This window comes from Trypanosoma brucei, chromosome 3 (assembly GCF_000002445.2).
Source record: "Trypanosoma brucei brucei TREU927 chromosome 3, complete sequence".
Taxonomy (NCBI): Eukaryota; Euglenozoa; class Kinetoplastea; order Trypanosomatida; family Trypanosomatidae; genus Trypanosoma; species Trypanosoma brucei.
In genome coordinates, this window is record NC_007276.1 from 255,601 (window position 1) to 273,528 (window position 17,928).

A 17,928-nucleotide genomic window follows, 5' to 3' on the forward strand; every position below is an offset into this window, starting at 1 on the left:
TTTACTCTTTCCGTTGGAACAATGATGTGAATCTATCTGTGCAAATGACACCTCTAGTCTGAAACACAACATGACGCGAGCACAAATACAAGTTATCCCTGGCTGAGTAATCCAACTCCATTCTCTGTCCCTTCCCTAAGCAATTCATATCGAGTTCTCTACTGAGAGAATTCGCATATATATTTTTTTTTCTTTTTTTCTTTACTTGTGTATTTGGGGGGGGGGGGATTCGCGTTCGGTCCGCGCGACCATTTGGGATGATCTTAACACGGTATCGTATACTATTTTGCCATCTTTTTTTTTTTTCTGAGATGAGGCTGAAACACTTGCCCCATCACTTGGAAACTGAAATAGCAATGGCGAACGACATGCGACGTGAATGCCCACTGTATTGTAGCGGCAATGCCTGGAGTGAGGAATGTAAGCAGTCACACGACCCCTACATCCCTCTCTCAGTTACAATTTAAGGAGGTGGTGGTGGCCGGTATGTTATCACTGAGGGGATCACATTGGAAAGGAAATGCGCACATGCGTTCTTTCCTTTGTCACCTTCTCTTTTACCCTCCACTATCACCCTTTTCTTTTCCAACCCTTCCCTCATCGTCATTCCAAGCTTTCAGTGGCACAGTCATCGCTCCGTCTTTTCGGCGGTGCGAGCGCGTCCTGCCCTGTCCTGCGCCATATAATAATCTCCATCCTCAGATTCGCTTAAAACTTTATTATCTAGAGTAATAATCTTCCCCTACCGACGAATGAAATTCCAAGTGCATCCTTGAAACTTGTGGAGAAAAATTTGGGGAAAAGGTGGCCCTTTTTAGGTGCCGTGGTGGAGTCTTTATTACCATCCACTGGTGCTGCGGCCAAATCACAGTTCCCAAAAACCTCCCTGCCGGTTCCGCCGGTGCGACTGCGCTGAAAGAAAGAAAAAAGGGATATTGATCGACCGCCGGGAAGCTCCACTACCGTGCCCGTGCGGGCGCTTAACTTTTGCTCAAACGTATCTCCACTAGGTCCTTGAATTCATTCCCTGAGGTTCCTTCGCCTTACATGGGAATGCTTCATTACGTGTTAAGCGGGAACTACGGCGGAGAAAGGCCTCTCCACCTTACGAACCGGCTCTCTCTCCTTTCCAAAATTCGTGTGAAAATACAGCTTCTGTGAGGACTGCTGCTTATTTATTAATTTTTTTTTTTTTGGGGGGGGGGGGAGGAGGGTCGTAGGGCGCGAGGTTTTTAGCGACATTTTTGTCTTCCCTGCCCTCTGCGAGTAACGAACGCATTCAACATATTCAGTGTTTGACCCTCCATTGACGGTGGTGTTTTTTTTTTTCCATGAAGGGCGACGGCTACACAGAGTAGCGCGGACGGAAGTGATGGCGAGAAAGGCAGAAGCTCCCTCCGCTTCCAAGTCGCGAACTCACTTGGCATACCCGAAATCCCAGCCTCTATTAGGGCGTTCACTCTTTTACATCGTTTTTTTCACCTCCTGGAGTCTCGCAGTCCCGTCTTCACGGGGCTGAGGCCCCACTACTTGGCTATTTTCCAGCCATGACCAATACAGCGGCGTCCCGCACCGTGTTGAAACTGAATCATCCGTCCAAACGCATTCATTTTCAGCCAGATTCCCGTCGTCAATAGCAACCGCAGTTCCACGCAGCGGGAAGCACTTCCCGTCTTCCCGCACCTTGAGACTAGGGTGTCCCAACCGGAGTGCAGTCTCCGTGAAACTGGGTCATCACTGAAATGTCATTACCTGGAGCCTCGGCAAAGGAAAATGTGGTTGTCTAAACGACTTTCTTGTGTGTGGCGTGTGGTGGGGACTGTTGGGCAGCATGCCCGCCCGCGTGCACACCCCAAGTGAGTTCGACAATGCACTGGTGGGTGCCAAAGGGGGTCCGAGGTCTTGTTGCTTGCGATGCGTCGCCGGAAAAACACAAACCACGGCCGGCTTTTGGTGTGGTCGGGGGTAAGGTTACGTGTCCGCGCCGTCGGTTAGCACCTTTCACGTTGGCGAGGTCAGTTCGTAGCACTTTGGGTGGTGGCGGACTGTGTGTGGGGACGGGCGCTTTGCTCGTATTGGGGTGTGTCCCCCCTTGCGGTATGCTCCCCAATTTAAGCAGACCTTCAAGCAATGCAATGCACTTCGCTCGCTATCTACGCGCTATCGCACCCATATGCCAGTGATCGATCGCTTTAAGGGCGACATCCGCCCCCCTTTCCGAGCGATGCCTAACCGTTAGCACGTCCCCTGTAATGATTACTACGGGTGAGTTGGGAACCTTACGACAAGTTTGTCTCGAGACCTACTTGTTCCACAGCTACTTCGCGATCCGTCACCCTGGCGACGCGGGCGCAAGGGCAAAATGGCGGAGATGCTGAAAGCGTTCACGGGTATTATGAGGTTGGCGCTTGTGCTACAGCCCGGCCCTGACGCGGCTCGCTATCGCTGCTTGATCTCCCTTCCCTGACAACGCCCTGGGGCGTGCCGCCCTGCGGGGGGTTTCCGTCAATCCCGTGACTGGATGTGGGGTTTATGTGGTTTCGGAGGGGTCATGGCGCTCTTCCGGCGTGCCCTGGTTCCCCCTGGAGACCCTTCTGCGCCAACTGTCTTTGGGAACCTGTATTTGGCGTTCTATTCCTTCTTGTCCAAGTTGTGAATGTTGTCTGACCAGCGGCGTTGCGGTTTTCCGCCCGTTCCCCTCACAGGGCAGTGTGTGTTGGGGTCCCGCCTAGAGGTCAACGGTTTCATGCAGCACAGCGTGCAGGGTCAGTAGTGTTATGCCCGGCTCTCTCCCTTGCCGGTGCCTGCTACCTTTCGTTGCCTTACTGAATATCTGTGGGAGCCGTGAGGCAGCGGTTTCCCCTGCGTCGCCGCGAAGTGTAGACCCTCTGTTGTGTTTTACATTATTGCTGCGCTCTGCGCCGTGGCCACTTCGTCGTTCGATTACTACCGTAAGCCGGTGTGTTCGTGGTGGGTGGTTTGTTGATCACTATACCGGTCTGCACATATTTGCTGCCAATGCTTCTGTATTGGAGCACCCTCTTTGATAGTTGGGAGTTTATGCACCTGTGCTATGCGTTGCGCAGGAAACTCTCGTCGCTCGTGTGCTTGCATGGGGAACGCAGCGGAGGGGAACGTGGTTGATGAATTTGCCTTAACTGGACGCTTAGGGATATGGTGTTGCGGGAGATTACTTGGTTCCGTCCACTGGCGTTGCGTAAAAACTTGGTATAACACTCGTCGCTTCAGGCGTTTGGCCGCTTCCTCGACTCGCCAGGTTTACACCTGACGCAACTTGGGCAGGAGGTCCTATTTCGGCAATTACGGCGGATTGATGCCGGTTGAGTGACGGCGCACCTTTTAAGCGTACTGAACGGTAATTCGGCGTCTCCTCGTGTACCACTGTGTGTAGGAGACGTTGATGTGTTTGAACTTACGATATTAAATATGTTCAGGACCTGTTGGAACGTTAATAAAAAAATTATGCGCCAACTTCACTCGATTGTACCAAGCGTAGGGTTTCAGAAGCAAATGTATACGTATATATTGCCCGACGGTCGTATGCTGCCACATAACGGCTTGCCCCATATAACCATTTAGCGGGGGAAGTGGTCTATCGAAAATAAGCAAAGAAAAAAAAACGACACGGTACGAGCGTGATGGAAAGTAAGGGTGCCCTTTGGACTAGATTTTCACGCTAGATTCTCTATATTGACTGCTCATGCCATGGGTGGTTGTGGGATAACAAACAAACACAAAAAAATGTGACTCCGCTACTAGCTGTTGCGCTGCATTTCATACCGCGAGGTATGGGGAATTATCTTCTTTTTCTGAAACCAAGGAAGTGCATGCATGTGTGAGTTGCCACCTCTGCTACATATATGTTTGGGTCCATAGCCAAAAGAGCGGAAAGGGTGGACTGAATTACGCACGCATAATGGACCAATACAAAATATTTATTCTTTTCCTACCATTGCTTATCACACCTTTTCTGTTAGTAAGGGTTATTATTGTTTGTGTTTTGATACAAATGGGGTGACATATAAACTCAACATGCTGGGGGTCACAGGCGTGCGAAGGCACTGAGCGAACGGTGAACACCCAATCACTAAGTAACCAAATGTGTTATTTCCGCCTTTGTGTGTGCCGTTGTTGAGAGCACTATGTTGTGCTTTAAGGGTACCACTGTATTTTTTCTCCTTTTCGCGTATGCTCATTTACTGATTTTAATTAGTTGCAGTAAAAGAAATAAGTATGAAGAACAGTGTTGCGCGCACTCAACCAGTGCGCAAGTATGAGAACTTTACTTTGGAGAATAACTTACCGTTGGCACTGGGGGCCAATTTTCACGATGACCCAATTTGTCGCGATACAAACAGAACTAGTCACACGTTACTGTTGCCACGGAATGTAGACTATGCCCCCCATACAGAGTACGTATTTAATGGAGGTGGCTTCAATCGGGAAAATAAGATGAGAACTATTGATGAAGAGTTTGTCGATGAGGACGAGCCTGTGTTTGATGGTTGGATGACAGTAAACTTTGATAACCCCGATGACGCGAAGGATCACGTTGTGTCCTTTCTTGCGTACTTTGTGGAAGATATTCCAGAAGGGACTGAGACTAAGATCGTGAGGAAGGTTTGCATTCGTTATTACACACAGGATAATAGCATATCTGTGCAAGAGGCGAAGCAACAAAACAGTGGTATTGTGCAATCGACCATTCTGTCCCGAAGACAAGTACCGAGAAGAATGGACAACATCAATGATATTGTTATGCTGGAAGACTTCCAAATAGGTGGAACAATTACGTTATTCAGCAGAGAGTATCATATTCTTGACATGGATGCGAGAAGCCGCCTTTATTATAAGAAGGTACTTGGTCAAACAGTGCCAGAACCGTTGCCGTGGCCAATTGAGATTGACAAATTCACTACAATGCAAGCTCAACTATCCAAAAGCACTCATCGTCTTGCTACATCTGAAGATATGGACCAGAAGCGTGCGATTGAACAACAACTGACTGGTATTTACACGAAGCATCCCACGGAAGATATTCTTACAGCTCAAAACTTCCTTCGTCATAACATAAATGAGCACCTGACATTTTTAGCCCTGTGGGACGATCGCGAAAGTCTTAGTGGCGACCTTCGCTTTGTTGTGATTCGTCTGTATCTAGAGAATAACACTGTGGAGATTATTGAGAGAAGACAAGAAAATTCCGGGCGAATGGGCAGTTCGGTGATTTTGGGCCGTCAGCGGGTTGCTCGCCCCGGTGCGGAAGGGAGCAAAATCCGTTTCCAGGAGCATACGTTTGGTGTTATATTAAAGCGGGACTTTCTTGTGGCAGAAGACATGAAAGTGGGAGAAACATATCATATTCACGGTCGACCCTATTTTATATACGATGCCGACGAAGCAACACGCCGTTACATGAAGAACGAACTTGGTACTGATGAATCCCCTAATGATTTTGGTAAAAATCATTAAGTTAAGGTGGATACACATCTTGTCATATGATCAAATGGTTTCGCGAAAAATCAATAATCAGACAACAAGATGTGCGAACTCGATATTTTACACGACTCTCTTTACCAATTCTGCCCCGAATTACACTTAAAACGACTCAACAGCTTAACGTTGGCTTGCCACGCATTACTTGACTGTAAAACTCTCACTCTTACCGAACTTGGCCGTAACCTGCCAACCAAAGCGAGAACAAAACATAACATCAAACGAATCGACCGATTGTTAGGTAATCGTCACCTCCACAAAGAGCGACTCGCTGTATACCGTTGGCATGCTAGCTTTATCTGTTCGGGCAATACGATGCCCATTGTACTTGTTGACTGGTCTGATATTCGTGAGCAAAAACGACTTATGGTATTGCGAGCTTCAGTCGCACTACACGGTCGTTCTGTTACTCTTTATGAGAAAGCGTTCCCGCTTTCAGAGCAATGTTCAAAGAAAGCTCATGACCAATTTCTAGCCGACCTTGCGAGCATTCTACCGAGTAACACCACACCGCTCATTGTCAGTGATGCTGGCTTTAAAGTGCCATGGTATAAATCCGTTGAGAAGCTGGGTTGGTACTGGTTAAGTCGAGTAAGAGGAAAAGTACAATATGCAGACCTAGGAGCGGAAAACTGGAAACCTATCAGCAACTTACATGATATGTCATCTAGTCACTCAAAGACTTTAGGCTATAAGAGGCTGACTAAAAGCAATCCAATCTCATGCCAAATTCTATTGTATAAATCTCGCTCTAAAGGCCGAAAAAATCAGCGCTCGACACGGACTCATTGTCACCACCCGTCACCTAAAATCTACTCAGCGTCGGCAAAGGAGCCATGGGTTCTAGCAACTAACTTACCTGTTGAAATTCGAACACCCAAACAACTTGTTAATATCTATTCGAAGCGAATGCAGATTGAAGAAACCTTCCGAGACTTGAAAAGTCCTGCCTACGGACTAGGCCTACGCCATAGCCGAACGAGCAGCTCAGAGCGTTTTGATATCATGCTGCTAATCGCCCTGATGCTTCAACTAACATGTTGGCTTGCGGGCGTTCATGCTCAGAAACAAGGTTGGGACAAGCACTTCCAGGCTAACACAGTCAGAAATCGAAACGTACTCTCAACAGTTCGCTTAGGCATGGAAGTTTTGCGGCATTCTGGCTACACAATAACAAGGGAAGACTTACTCGTGGCTGCAACCCTACTAGCTCAAAATTTATTCACACATGGTTACGCTTTGGGGAAATTATGAGGGGATCTCTCAGAACTTGGTATTGAACTCGCACCGTGTGTAGACATAAAGCCTATCCTTGCCTCCGACGAGAAAAAGCCAATAATATTCTTTCCTCCCCCACCAAACGGCTTTGGGAGCGAACGAGAAAACCGATCAAGTTGGCTAACTTTAAATCCAAGGCCGATGCGCCGTGATGTTGAAAAAATTGAAAAAGAAGAGGGCAGGGTCATGAATTTTTTGGCGGAGTTGGCCAATCCTTTGGTCCGCGGTGATGAGAAGAGGAGATTTGTTATATCCTTTTTTAGAGAAACTGATGAAATGTCTATTTATGAAAAACCCGAACGGAACTCAGGTTACCTTGCCGGGAGGTTTCTTGCAAAAGGTGTTTATCGGAAACCAATGCCAGATGGCTCAACCGTTCCCTACACGGCAGAGGACTTCCAGGTTGGGAAGGAGATTACAATACTTGAGCGTCCTTTTCGTCTCCTCGATATGAGTGAAGAGACGAAGAGGATACTTACCGTAACGGAGCAACTCCCTTCTGAGCAGCGGCTGAAGGAGTTACTTCTTTTATTCAAGCAGCAAATTCAGCTAAAATTTACTCGTGGCCACGAAGCCTACTGTACATTGGCTCCTAAGGGAGTATTGGGCTATCGTCAGGTTCGCGAATTCTTAAGGTCGTGTAGCTGTTCTATAACCGAGGACGAAGCACTCCTCCTCGTACACAACCTCGTTCCTTCTAGTGCCGGAGTGATTTCATTTAATGAGTTCATGGATTTGGTGAACATAACCTCTTCAGAACATATGGATGAAGCTTCACTGACGGTGCGCTCTGTAAAGAGCGTAAACATGACAAAAGACGAATCACTGAAGACAGTAGCTATCAAAACAGAGGACGTGAAACGAAGGAAACAGCTTGCAGTTGAGTTACGCCAAAAGTTGATCCAAAGGAAGGGTTCCGTACAGGAGCAGTTTCGCCTCATTGGTTGCCACAGCGCATCATCCCGGTTAAATCGAGATGTTTTCCGCCACTCACTGAACGAAGTAATGCACTTTAACGTTCCTAAGACGGACGAGGATATGCTTGTGTCACTCCTTTTCGATGGGAGAGCTGACGAAAACGGCGACATAACGTACAAGCAATTCCAAGAATTCCTTGAGGTTCAGGATGATATCTAGATTTTATTTTTCAAAAATTCTCCATCGTGGATGTGAACAAATACACGAATGATATTATGTTTTAAATTTTTATTCATTGATATGTATACTGGTGATGTTAGATTAGCTAGAGAGGAACTGCAACATAGGTAATCGAAACCGATACAGTAGTTTTTGTATTGAATGTTGGTAGCAGCGGTCGGTTGACTGTTTAATGGCTCAGTTTGTCGCATTTTTGTAATACTTCGTTGGTGCCATAGCTGCCTTATGTTCATTTGTCCTCTCTGCGTGTTGTTTCTTCAGACTAGTTGTATGAGGAATGCCCCATTGCTCTTGTTTGGAGCGGGTGGAACCCTCGGAGGGGTTAAAAAGATAGCCAATCCTAAGACTATTCCGTACCACAGTTGGGTGCTTTCAGAAAAGTCGAGGGTCCTATTAGACTCTATTCACCATCCTCTAGTCACAGAATACTTTCTTCGACTAAACATGAGGCGTGTGGGGCTTGAACAACAACAAGAGTGCGCTGACTTGGCTTCACTGCACACTAAAGTCGGGGACACTTCTTACAATCACGTGATGTGGAATATTCAGTACAGAGATGAACTGGACGTGTCGGAGAGGCTATCAGCCCATTTACTGAAGATTAATGACAACATAAAGTTGAAGGACCAACTTCATTCACATGAAACTCTGTCAGACGACGATCGGGATATATTACTCATGGTAGAAGAAGATGTCCGGGAGCTCGTTGAGAAGGTTCGTGACATGGATAGTGACGTGAATGCCGTCATGACGCGGCGTCTCAATTTGAGTGATGCTCTGGGATCATGTACCAACACATGGTCGCTTGAGGTTGCTGGAAAGGCTGGTGGCGAGGAGGCATCTCTATTTGCATCTGAGTTGCTCGAGATGTATAGGGCATACGCAACTGAAATAAGGCATTGGAGCGTTGATGTGGACGGTGGTGAAGGAGATGGCGAGCCCGTTAGTTCCGGTGGTCCTGCAGTCGGTGGAAATGGAATGAAAATTAAAGTTAAAGGGGAAGGGGTGTACCGCAATCTACGGCATGAGATTGGGGTTCACAAGGTTCAACGGGTACCCGTTACCGACCAAGATGGAAAGATGCAAACCTCTACAGCTGTGGTTACTCTGATGCCCGTGCTTGACCCAGTTTCTGTTGATGTTCACGAAAAGGATTGCAACATTGAATTCGTTCGGGGGTCAGGACCAGGGGGTCAGGGAATGCAAAGCAGTTCCAACGCCGTTTGTTTAACGCATAAACCATCTGGTATATCAGTCAAATGTCACCAGTCCCGGTCGGCTCTTGGAAATAAGGAACTTGCGCTACAGATGGTCGCCCAACAACTGTTGGTACGTCGTGTAAAGGACCAAAATTCTTCTCTTCATGAGACGTGGTGCAATCAATGGAGCAGTGGAGAGCGATCAGACAAAATGAGGACGTACAATTACCCACAAAACCGTGTCACTGATCATCGCCTCGGGAGGGATTACTCCTTGGGAACGTTTTTAGATGGCGGTGCTGGTCTGGTGGGATTGCACGATGACCTTAACGCAATCGATGATAGGCAACAACTTGTACGAGTGCTTTTGCAACATATTGAGAGCGACTTCAACTGTGTTACGTAAAGGAAAAAAAGTGACAGAGAGAAGACGTGGGTGCCTAGTTCTATCAATCGGTACTGCGATCCTTATTCGAGTGAGCAACCCGTGTTACTCTAAACTGATGTACCTTTTTTCACCCTGCTTGGAGGTTAATAGTCCGATATAGTTATTGCTGGCCTTTTGTGCACTTTCATCTGCACCCTATTGAGTCTACTTGGAAACTATTAATAGCCAACAACCAGCTGAGGGATAACGGGTGACGAGTACTGGAACATTACAAGAAGCAACAGTATTTTCGATGGCACAGGAGGGATTGAAAGAGGTAACGGATTCTCCATATTTTCTTAAGAAGTGGCTTGCCTTTATCGATTACGCAGCCAATGACCTTTTCGGAGGCCCGCGGCCCCTCAAGGCAGCCCATGTCATCAATCTGCAGAAGGGCGGGACGCTCTTCTTTTGCTTGTGGTTGATGAAGAAGTCTGGTAACTACTCCGCAACGGCGATAACATATACCGCCCTTCATGGTGGATACGGTCTCTGCTGGTTACTGAAAGAGCTTGTTTTCCCAGATCCAAAGTGGCAAAAACACATCACGTTTGCAGGGGCTCTCACCATATTTGCCTCTGTTCTGGGACCCTACTGGTATATTGTATACAATGCAATTATAAGAAAGGCAGAGCGTTCTGAGGGTGCACTCTGCGCAGCAACTCTTGTATACTTAATTGGACTTGTAATGATGATGTGCAGTGACTGTCAAAAATACTTCGTGTTGAAGAAAAAGAAGGGTCTTATAACTGATGGTTTTTTCTCTCGTATTCGGCATCCTAATTACCTTGGGGAGATGATGATCTATGGTACGTTTGGCTTCATCTCGAATCATGTGGGGTCCTTTGGGGTTCTTGCGTGGGTTTGGGTAGGACTGTTTCTCCCTTTCATGATTCAAAAGGAGGCAAGCATGAGTCGCTACAGTGAATGGAGGGCGTACAAAAGCCGGACTGGTTTCTTGCTACCAAGTGTTCTTCCTCCGAAGCAGAAAACTACAACGGTAGAATGATGCAGCGCGAGCATTCGAAGTTAGTTCTTTTCTCCCATCAATATTAGTGGGGCTATGGTTCTATCCCATCTTCAGTGTGGTCGGCTGCGTTTTTTTCCTTTTACTTGGCGTGCTGTAGCTCGCGAAACCATCACTCCATCATTTGCCGGTTTTCACCCCACTTAGTTTAGGGGACGGAAATTGCTTGTGTTTCTTAAATTTCTTGGGCGGTTACCTCTCTTCACATCACCAGGCAATGCACGTGTATATTTAACTAAACGCTGTGCTTCACGCGGGGTTACCCCGACTTTAGAAATTGTGGTTATGTTTTTTCCACCTTCCTTTTGCCCTTCAGGAGTATCAAAGTTAGAGTGTGTTGTGCTGGTGCGACAGTGAAAAGACAAAAATAAAGGGCAATACACATCTCACAAACCGAGTTAACCGTGTACCAAAGGACGAGCAAGATGAGCTCACTATTGTCTGCAGCCGACGCGAAAGTTGCGGGGAAGGGTTATCCGCCAGCTGACAATTCCAAGACGTACACGGAAGTACCCCGGCACCAGGTGCCTGCTAAGGGACCTATCAGGTCTTTTTTGTCACTCGTTAGCACGGAGTTCGCCCTTAACACTATGGACACCACAGAGCGAGTTTTTACTGTTTTGCTTTGTGTGGCGTTTATCTCTTTAGTTCTTTGGTTGCTCAACCTTGTCTTTATTTCCTAGCCACGTGGACATTGAAGGAATTTTGGTGGTTGCCGCTCGCCGGGGCGCTGCCTCTGGAGCGGACCCAAACCTGTTGAAGGTCAAGTGTGGCGTATGTGCGTAGCGAATTGTTCTTGTTATGCCTGTGCATCCCTGGCCGCGTTATCCACTTTTCTTCTGTTACCCATTGCAGTGTAAAAAGATTTGTGCTTTGCGCTCGGTGCGTATGTATATCCGCGATTCGTTGGTGTGGTGACTAGCGATGGGTTAATTTTTTACGCTCTTTCTTGTGAAAGGTTACTAGAAGTGCAGTGTGACCTCTATTCTCCCCCTTTAGTCATCCATTAGGTACATATTGCTTTTGAAAATTGAATCTGCATAGGCTACATTCCCCTCATGATTTCCCCCTTAGCATATCTCGGCTGGCTTTCCCCTCTGTTGATCTCTCTAAATCCTTTATAATGCTGTTGTTGCGACGCACGTATGTTGATTAGTTAGATGACGTACTGCCCCATTACGCGAAAGGAGTTGGAGAGGTACCTTCCGAACTTCGATCCTCTCCTTGACCCGCAAATTGGGGAATGGGTGCTTGTAACCCCGGAGCGTCGCTTTGCTATCCTTGGTCCACTCTTGCAGTTTGTCCAAGAACATGCGATTAAACCAATCTATCCATTTCTTGACAATAGTGAACCATCATCTGCCCCCGTGACGACCTTTAATTTTTGCAAAGAAGACTCACCTAAAACACTGGGCGATCCATCTAAGGTGTTCCCCACGCTGAGTGAAGTGTGGCGGAGGTACCGCCGTCGTCGGTTCCACATTTCTGGCATGGACGAGGATGGAATCGGAGAGGAGGAGGAAAATGATGACACGATACTGTACCTAAATCCACGGGCCCTGTTGCTCACACCGTGTGCTCCAGCCGTGTTTGGGGGCTCTGATTTTATTGAAGGATTGGATAGGGAAGGTGAGCGGGTGGTGTTCGTAAACTGGAAAACAGGGGAGACTCGCACCGATAGCGGGGTGTTGAAGCCGGCTCCGATTCCAGCATGGGCAGAAGATGTTGCGGAAAAGGCTGCCATGGAGTGGGAGTCATGGAAGAAATGTGTGATTCCTCCCTCATCAACCAGAGAGTGACATGGTGGGACTTCCTCTTCGTGGGGAAATAACGGAGAATAGGGGAAGGAAGTTGGAGGTGGTACAAGTGCGCTGGTGCTACCGCGGGAAATGCGTCGGGCCCCACGTGACCGTCAGCCTTGTGAACCACACAGGCGGCGGCGAAGGTCAATGGATGTTTGGGGGTTTGAAAAAGGTGATCAAAGAAAAGGGTGCTTATTTACATTGAATGAGGTTCCGTATCGTAGTTGGTCGTGTGGAAGGCGGACGCAAATTTTCTTCCACACCCCACTTGCTTTTTTGCACGGGGATTTAAGTGCACATGGAGCGGACTGGCACTGTGTTTGATTTTCCGGAGTTATTCTGTAACCGGTGCCACTATTTGGAATATCGTAACACGGTAGGTGACATTCTTTTCATTGGCTTTCTTGTATAGTGTTCGGGCCAATAACTTTCTTTGCAGGAAATGTGAACCAAACATTGGCTTCCATTGGTGGCCCTTGTGATGGGAGTCTTTGGGAATGGTAATCTTACGCGAGCGTCCAGCCACTTGTTGTCCGCTAATATGGCACTAATATCGACTAACCGGATCCGAAGCAGCGGTGGGGCTTACTCCATGTGTTCCTGGTGCAGTTTCTGTTGCGTAACGTTGCACTATTTTTTGAAGGGGGTCAAGTTGAGGGATGGCGGCAAAGGGATGTGATGAACCAAGAACATTTGCTGCTTGCATTGTGTTGTTCCTAATCCGGCGTTGTAATTTCACGTTTATATTTTTTGCGGCGATGGAACTTTTTTTCTTGATGTCAGGCGTCATGAAAGACTGCTCTGTCGTCCATAGTCTGGTCTGGGAAGCAACTAAGCTGTTCCTGAGGAGCTTTCGTGTTCACTATTCGGGACAGCTGCACAACATTAGTTCTTGATCTTGTACATGCAACTTTCTTTTTATTTACAAAAAGCAGACGAAGCCAGAGGGACATGAGACGCGCTTGTGTACATTTTGCCCGAGCCATCAAGGCAACACAAAACCTTACTCATTTGGAGGTCTTCACACAGCTTCAACTAGGTATCCACCCGCCGTTGAGTACTCAGCGTCAATTCCTTCAACAACACTTTGATGTGGAGATGGAGCGTCGAGGTATAACAGAGACAAAACTCTTAGCTATGGATGGGCACCTCTGTACTCAGCTACTCCGTCAGTTGTTGTTTGAGCGGTATCTATCAGTTCCGTTTCGTCTTTTCACCTTTGATTTGGAGTTTACGGGGCCGCCTGTGTTTGGACCTGATGGCCCTACCGAGGATATCATGGAGTTTGGGTTTTATTCTCCGGCTCATGACAAAGTGTTTTCGTGTCTCGTTCGGCCGAGCAATGGTCGCTGTGTTTCTCCCGAGGTAACAACTCTAACGCACATAACTCAGAAGATGCTAGAGGAAGACGGTCTTCCCTTTCGAGATGCTTGGGCAAAGGTGCTTGATTTTCTTAATACACCGGAACCCCAGGAGCTCCCCGGTGCTGAGAAGCGGCTGCTTGTGCTCAGTCACGGAGGAAAATTGGCTGACGTTTCCTTGATCAAGTGGACTCTGGAAGCGTCGGGTATGGAGCTCCCTTCAAACATTATTTTTGGTGACACGTTTCATTTGATTCGCGACGCCCATCGTCGTCGGCCGGTGACATTGGATAAGCACCCACCCACTTGGGGCCTCAGTGACCTTGTGCAGTGGTTGCGGATACCCCCAACGCTTCCTGCCCACCGCGCAGGTAACGATGCGAAGATGACATGGGACGCCTTGTATCACACGCTGGAGCGCTATGGTGACGAGGATTTGACACCGCGTGAACAACTTGTCTCACGGTTCTTTGATGTGGAAGCCAAACAAGTGATGAGTCAAGCCGGAATACGCAGTCATGCGCAGCCTGATGGGACGTTGGAAAATGATACCAGTTACATGGAAGCTTCTGTTAGCGACTCCCTCGACCTTGACTTTGATGAGATATTTACCCCTGACGGAAAGCAGCGACCTGAAGTGTCAGAAGACCGTACGGACGATGTTCCTGACGGTTCGAAAGGGGAGAGTCACAGTGGTGCATCCCGCGGAAAGGTGCGAAGTGGAAAACGTAACGGTAGGAGCAGTTCCAGCGGCGGGGATCGTGGAGAGGAGTTCATCATTTAGTCTTTTTTTCTGACTTATCCTTTCAATGGTTTAAAGTAGATCGTGCTCTGACTCTTATTTTTGCCACCGAGCCGTTTCGGTGTGCCCGAAGGGAGAGTCCTTTAACTTTTGCTCCAGGTTATCCACGCTGTGGAATTTCTCATGGATTTACATCATCAGCATTCAACGAAGGAGCACGTGACCATTGCTGCCGAGGCGTAACAATATGTCAGGAAAGAAGAGTATTGTACAATCATTCATGAAAATAATTACATATATATATATATATATATATATATATATATGCAGACATTAGTCGGTGCGAAAAACAACGACACACACATATTCGCATAAGACAGTACAATTCACTCCCAAGGTCTGGCTTTTTGTGCTCTTTTTTTCACCAATGTCACCGAACCTTCTGTGCACCGTTTTTTTTTCTGTGATGCAATTAATTTTGTACTTAGATAGTAGGGAGTTGCAAAATACAATTCTTGCTGTCAACTCGTTTTGTGGTTTCGTTCCAGACGTACGTATTACAATCCGTTGCTCATATTGGCGTGAGTCAGGCATAACGCCCCCCCCCCAAAAAAAAAAGAAGACGATATATTTGTTAGCTTTGCGTATAAGGTTAGCATCGGCTCCACCACGTCGAAACAGTCGAAATGTCTTTTAGAGAGCTTCGTTCCTTTGCAGAGACGATGCGGTTGTTGGGCTACCCCAACCTAATCAGTATGGAGTCATTCCGAAATCCCAATGTGGAGTTGGTGGCGGATTGTCTCTTTTGGCTCATTAAACGCTACGAGCCATCCGCGGAAATTGTGTACGAAATAGAACGTGAAGCCGATCGAGTGTTTTTCTTCAAACAAGTATGCGAGGTGGCTTTGGCCAAGGGGAGGGTGAAGTTGAACATAAAGAAATTATACCAATCTGACGGGAACGCTGTGCAGGAAATGCTTATCTTAGCGAATGTACTGAAGAAGGCTATGAATACGACCGGGCTGGAGGAAATTGATCATGCTACGTTGCAGCAGGTGATTGCGCAGAGGAATGTGCAGGATGCCAAACGTGTGCAGCAACTTTGCAGTGATTTGACGAACGATGGAAGTTCGCTCTTTTTTCTCATCGAAGAGGAAACAGGTCAGAGGGGGGAACGACAACGCGTTCTATCGCGAGCTACAGAGGTAGGTGAATTTGAGCGCCGGCTCCGTGAAGTACTGAAGGATGTGACCACACAAGTGGAGCAACTGCAGGCATCTATTGCGAACCTCAGTGCAGACGAGACAACGCTCGAGCAGAAGATTGAGAGCAAAAAAACCCAGTTGGAGCGAACGCAGAAGCGCCTAAAGTCCCTGAACGCTGTTCGCCCCGCTTTCATGGAAGAGTATGAAAAACATGAGGGCGATATGCACTCGCAGTTTGTCATATACCTTGAGCAGTACCGTAACTTGGAGTACCTCGAACACGAACTCGCGAAATTCAATGCTGCGGAGGATGCCTTACTGGAGGAACATGAAACAAAGCTGCGGGTGATGCGTGAACGGCTGCGCAGGGAGGAATTAAACGCCCTTCGAGGGGAAGCGGGCCGCAAACGTGGTAGTCGCTCTGAAAACGACGGGGCGCCAAAGATTGGTGGACAAGGTAATGGTCCTGAAGGTAATGGAAGTTCTGCTGGCCCCCGCGTTCCTAAAGCGAGTGGAAACATGCGCGATGCTGCTTTAGAAGGCAGCAGTGGAAGTGACTCGAGCGGTGATTCGCAAGAAGAGGAACATATACGCCCACAAGGAGCTTTGGGCCGACCGCGTCCCACAGCAGGACCTTCCACCAACCCACCACCGCGTGCCGGCCCAGATGGCTACGATGACTCCAATGCGGGTGGGAGGTCGGTGCGGCCGGGATTATCAGTTCGAGGAAGTTCTCCACCAGACCGCAATATGCGTGGACCGCCACCTGGTGGTGCTGGTGGAGGCGGTATGAGTGATGTTGACAGTGACTCTTCTGATGATGACGATGATGATGATGACGACTCTGACATCGATACTTCAGAGATTAGCATCGGTAGTGACGATTCAGGTTCGGAAAGCAGCAGCGACCTCTAGTCAACCTACTTCTCACCACTGCTTAATTTTTTTTTCTTTGATTCCACCGTGCTGCCGTCTTTTCCACGTGGTTGTGCAATGGTGTGACTGAATGTAATAGAGATGCAGCAATGTCGGTTCATTGTGCGAGTGCCTCGCGCTTGAGGGGTAGCACTGGTATATTTGAGACGTGATGTATGAGGGTTCCATGCACTGTGTCGCTTCATGCTGTCACTGTATGCGCACAGGAACCCTCCGCGTTATCTCTCCCTTTATATATATATATATATTAAATCCAAGAGGGGGAAAAAATGACGCCACCATTTCTCCGTATGATCATACATGTCTGCGTTCTTCGTGTGTTTTCTTGTTGTTGTTATCTAATCCCTTTGCTTGAAGGCGACGGCGGTTGCCACTCCAACACTGTGAACTTGTTCGAAAGGGATGACGAGCTCATGAGAGATGTTGAAAACAGTCAGTTGGCTTTTCAATGTTTTTTTTTTGTCCCCCTGTTGCTCCAACTCCGTGGTAGAAAACGTGGGAGTAAAGTAATTTAGTGAGGCAACAGTACAGTTGGAGAGGGGCCCCTTCCGAATGTACGCATTGTGTTTACCTGCAGAAGGAACGCTACTGACTTTGCACAGGAGGTTTTGAGAGAGAAAAAAAGGCGCAAGAAGGTGGAGAAACAAAGATTTCAAATGAACCACAAGCAAAAAAAAAAAATAATAATATATATATATAGAGAGAGAGAGAATGGAAGGAAAGGTGAAGTTGAAGAAAAAAAGGTAGGGAGAGAAAACAAAAAAGAACAGGCGAAAGATGCAGGAAAAAAAAAATGAGAATGTGAAAGAGAGAAGTTGAGGGTAGTGTGAAGGGGTTATTGAGGGTGAAGAAGCTGTTCAAATGCTGCTTTACCTCCTTTTTTCTAAAAAAATTCTCCATTCACTTGTTCGTGCATATGCTTGTGAGTAAGGAGCGTACACGCTGCATAGGTATATTACGCTTTCCTTTATTCTTTTAATCTCTTGTGTCGTTTTAAAGTTATGCTTGTGAATACCGTTTACTTCTTCTATTTCCGTTACTGCTGATGTTATTCTTGGTGTTCTGGTGTGTACGGGGTGTAGTGTGCAATATCCTAAGCGAAGGGTAAGATTTATTTGGGGAATCCCTTGAACTACTGCAGTGTTCCACTTCAGAGCAATAAAAGGAGTTATCTTCCTACACGAAAGGGAAAACAACAATTAGAAGGCCGATCTAAAAAAACAAACAAAGAAAGAACCAACAATAACAACACGGGAATAGACATAGTGCAAGTATA

At 47.3% G+C, this 17,928-nt stretch overlaps 6 protein-coding genes and 2 pseudogenes across 6 annotated transcripts, besides 7 other annotated features; all 8 read left to right on the top strand.

Annotated features, from left to right (window-relative positions):
* Window positions 1-17,928: part of a sequence feature (sequence corresponds to BAC RPCI93-27F10) that runs on past both edges of the window.
* Window positions 1,172-1,195: a sequence feature (AT_rich).
* Window positions 4,255-5,448, top strand: Tb927.3.1040 (annotated as a pseudogene).
* Tb927.3.1050 (transposase of Tn10) lies at window positions 5,563-6,771 on the top strand (the record flags this gene model as incomplete). Its single annotated transcript, XM_838607.1, has 1 exon — window positions 5,563-6,771. One exon carries the CDS (start codon window positions 5,563-5,565, stop codon window positions 6,769-6,771), a length of 1,209 nt encoding a protein of 402 aa, XP_843700.1.
* Window positions 5,563-6,771: a sequence feature (This Tn10 insertion is an artefact from the BAC construction and is not present in other BACs covering this region or in Tb927 genomic DNA.).
* Tb927.3.1060 lies at window positions 6,787-7,932 on the top strand (annotated as a pseudogene).
* Tb927.3.1070 (peptide chain release factor 1, putative) lies at window positions 8,179-9,558 on the top strand (the record flags this gene model as incomplete). Its single annotated transcript, XM_838608.1, has 1 exon — window positions 8,179-9,558. The coding sequence occupies one exon, from the start codon at window positions 8,179-8,181 to the stop codon at window positions 9,556-9,558; it is 1,380 nt and encodes a 459-aa protein (XP_843701.1).
* On the top strand, window positions 9,833-10,588 carry Tb927.3.1080 (hypothetical protein, conserved; the record flags this gene model as incomplete). The annotated part of the gene is made up of 1 exon (XM_838609.1): window positions 9,833-10,588. The coding sequence occupies one exon, from the start codon at window positions 9,833-9,835 to the stop codon at window positions 10,586-10,588; it is 756 nt and encodes a 251-aa protein (XP_843702.1).
* Window positions 11,767-12,405, top strand: Tb927.3.1090 (hypothetical protein, conserved; the record flags this gene model as incomplete). The annotated part of the gene is made up of 1 exon (XM_838610.1): window positions 11,767-12,405. The coding sequence occupies one exon, from the start codon at window positions 11,767-11,769 to the stop codon at window positions 12,403-12,405; it is 639 nt and encodes a 212-aa protein (XP_843703.1).
* Window positions 13,360-14,553, top strand: Tb927.3.1100 (hypothetical protein, conserved; the record flags this gene model as incomplete). The annotated part of the gene is made up of 1 exon (XM_838611.1): window positions 13,360-14,553. The coding sequence occupies one exon, from the start codon at window positions 13,360-13,362 to the stop codon at window positions 14,551-14,553; it is 1,194 nt and encodes a 397-aa protein (XP_843704.1).
* Window positions 14,803-14,837: a microsatellite.
* On the top strand, window positions 15,198-16,631 carry Tb927.3.1110 (hypothetical protein, conserved; the record flags this gene model as incomplete). The annotated part of the gene is made up of 1 exon (XM_838612.1): window positions 15,198-16,631. The coding sequence occupies one exon, from the start codon at window positions 15,198-15,200 to the stop codon at window positions 16,629-16,631; it is 1,434 nt and encodes a 477-aa protein (XP_843705.1).
* Window positions 16,532-16,558: a microsatellite.
* Window positions 16,882-16,905: a sequence feature (AT_rich).
* Window positions 17,322-17,351: a sequence feature (AT_rich).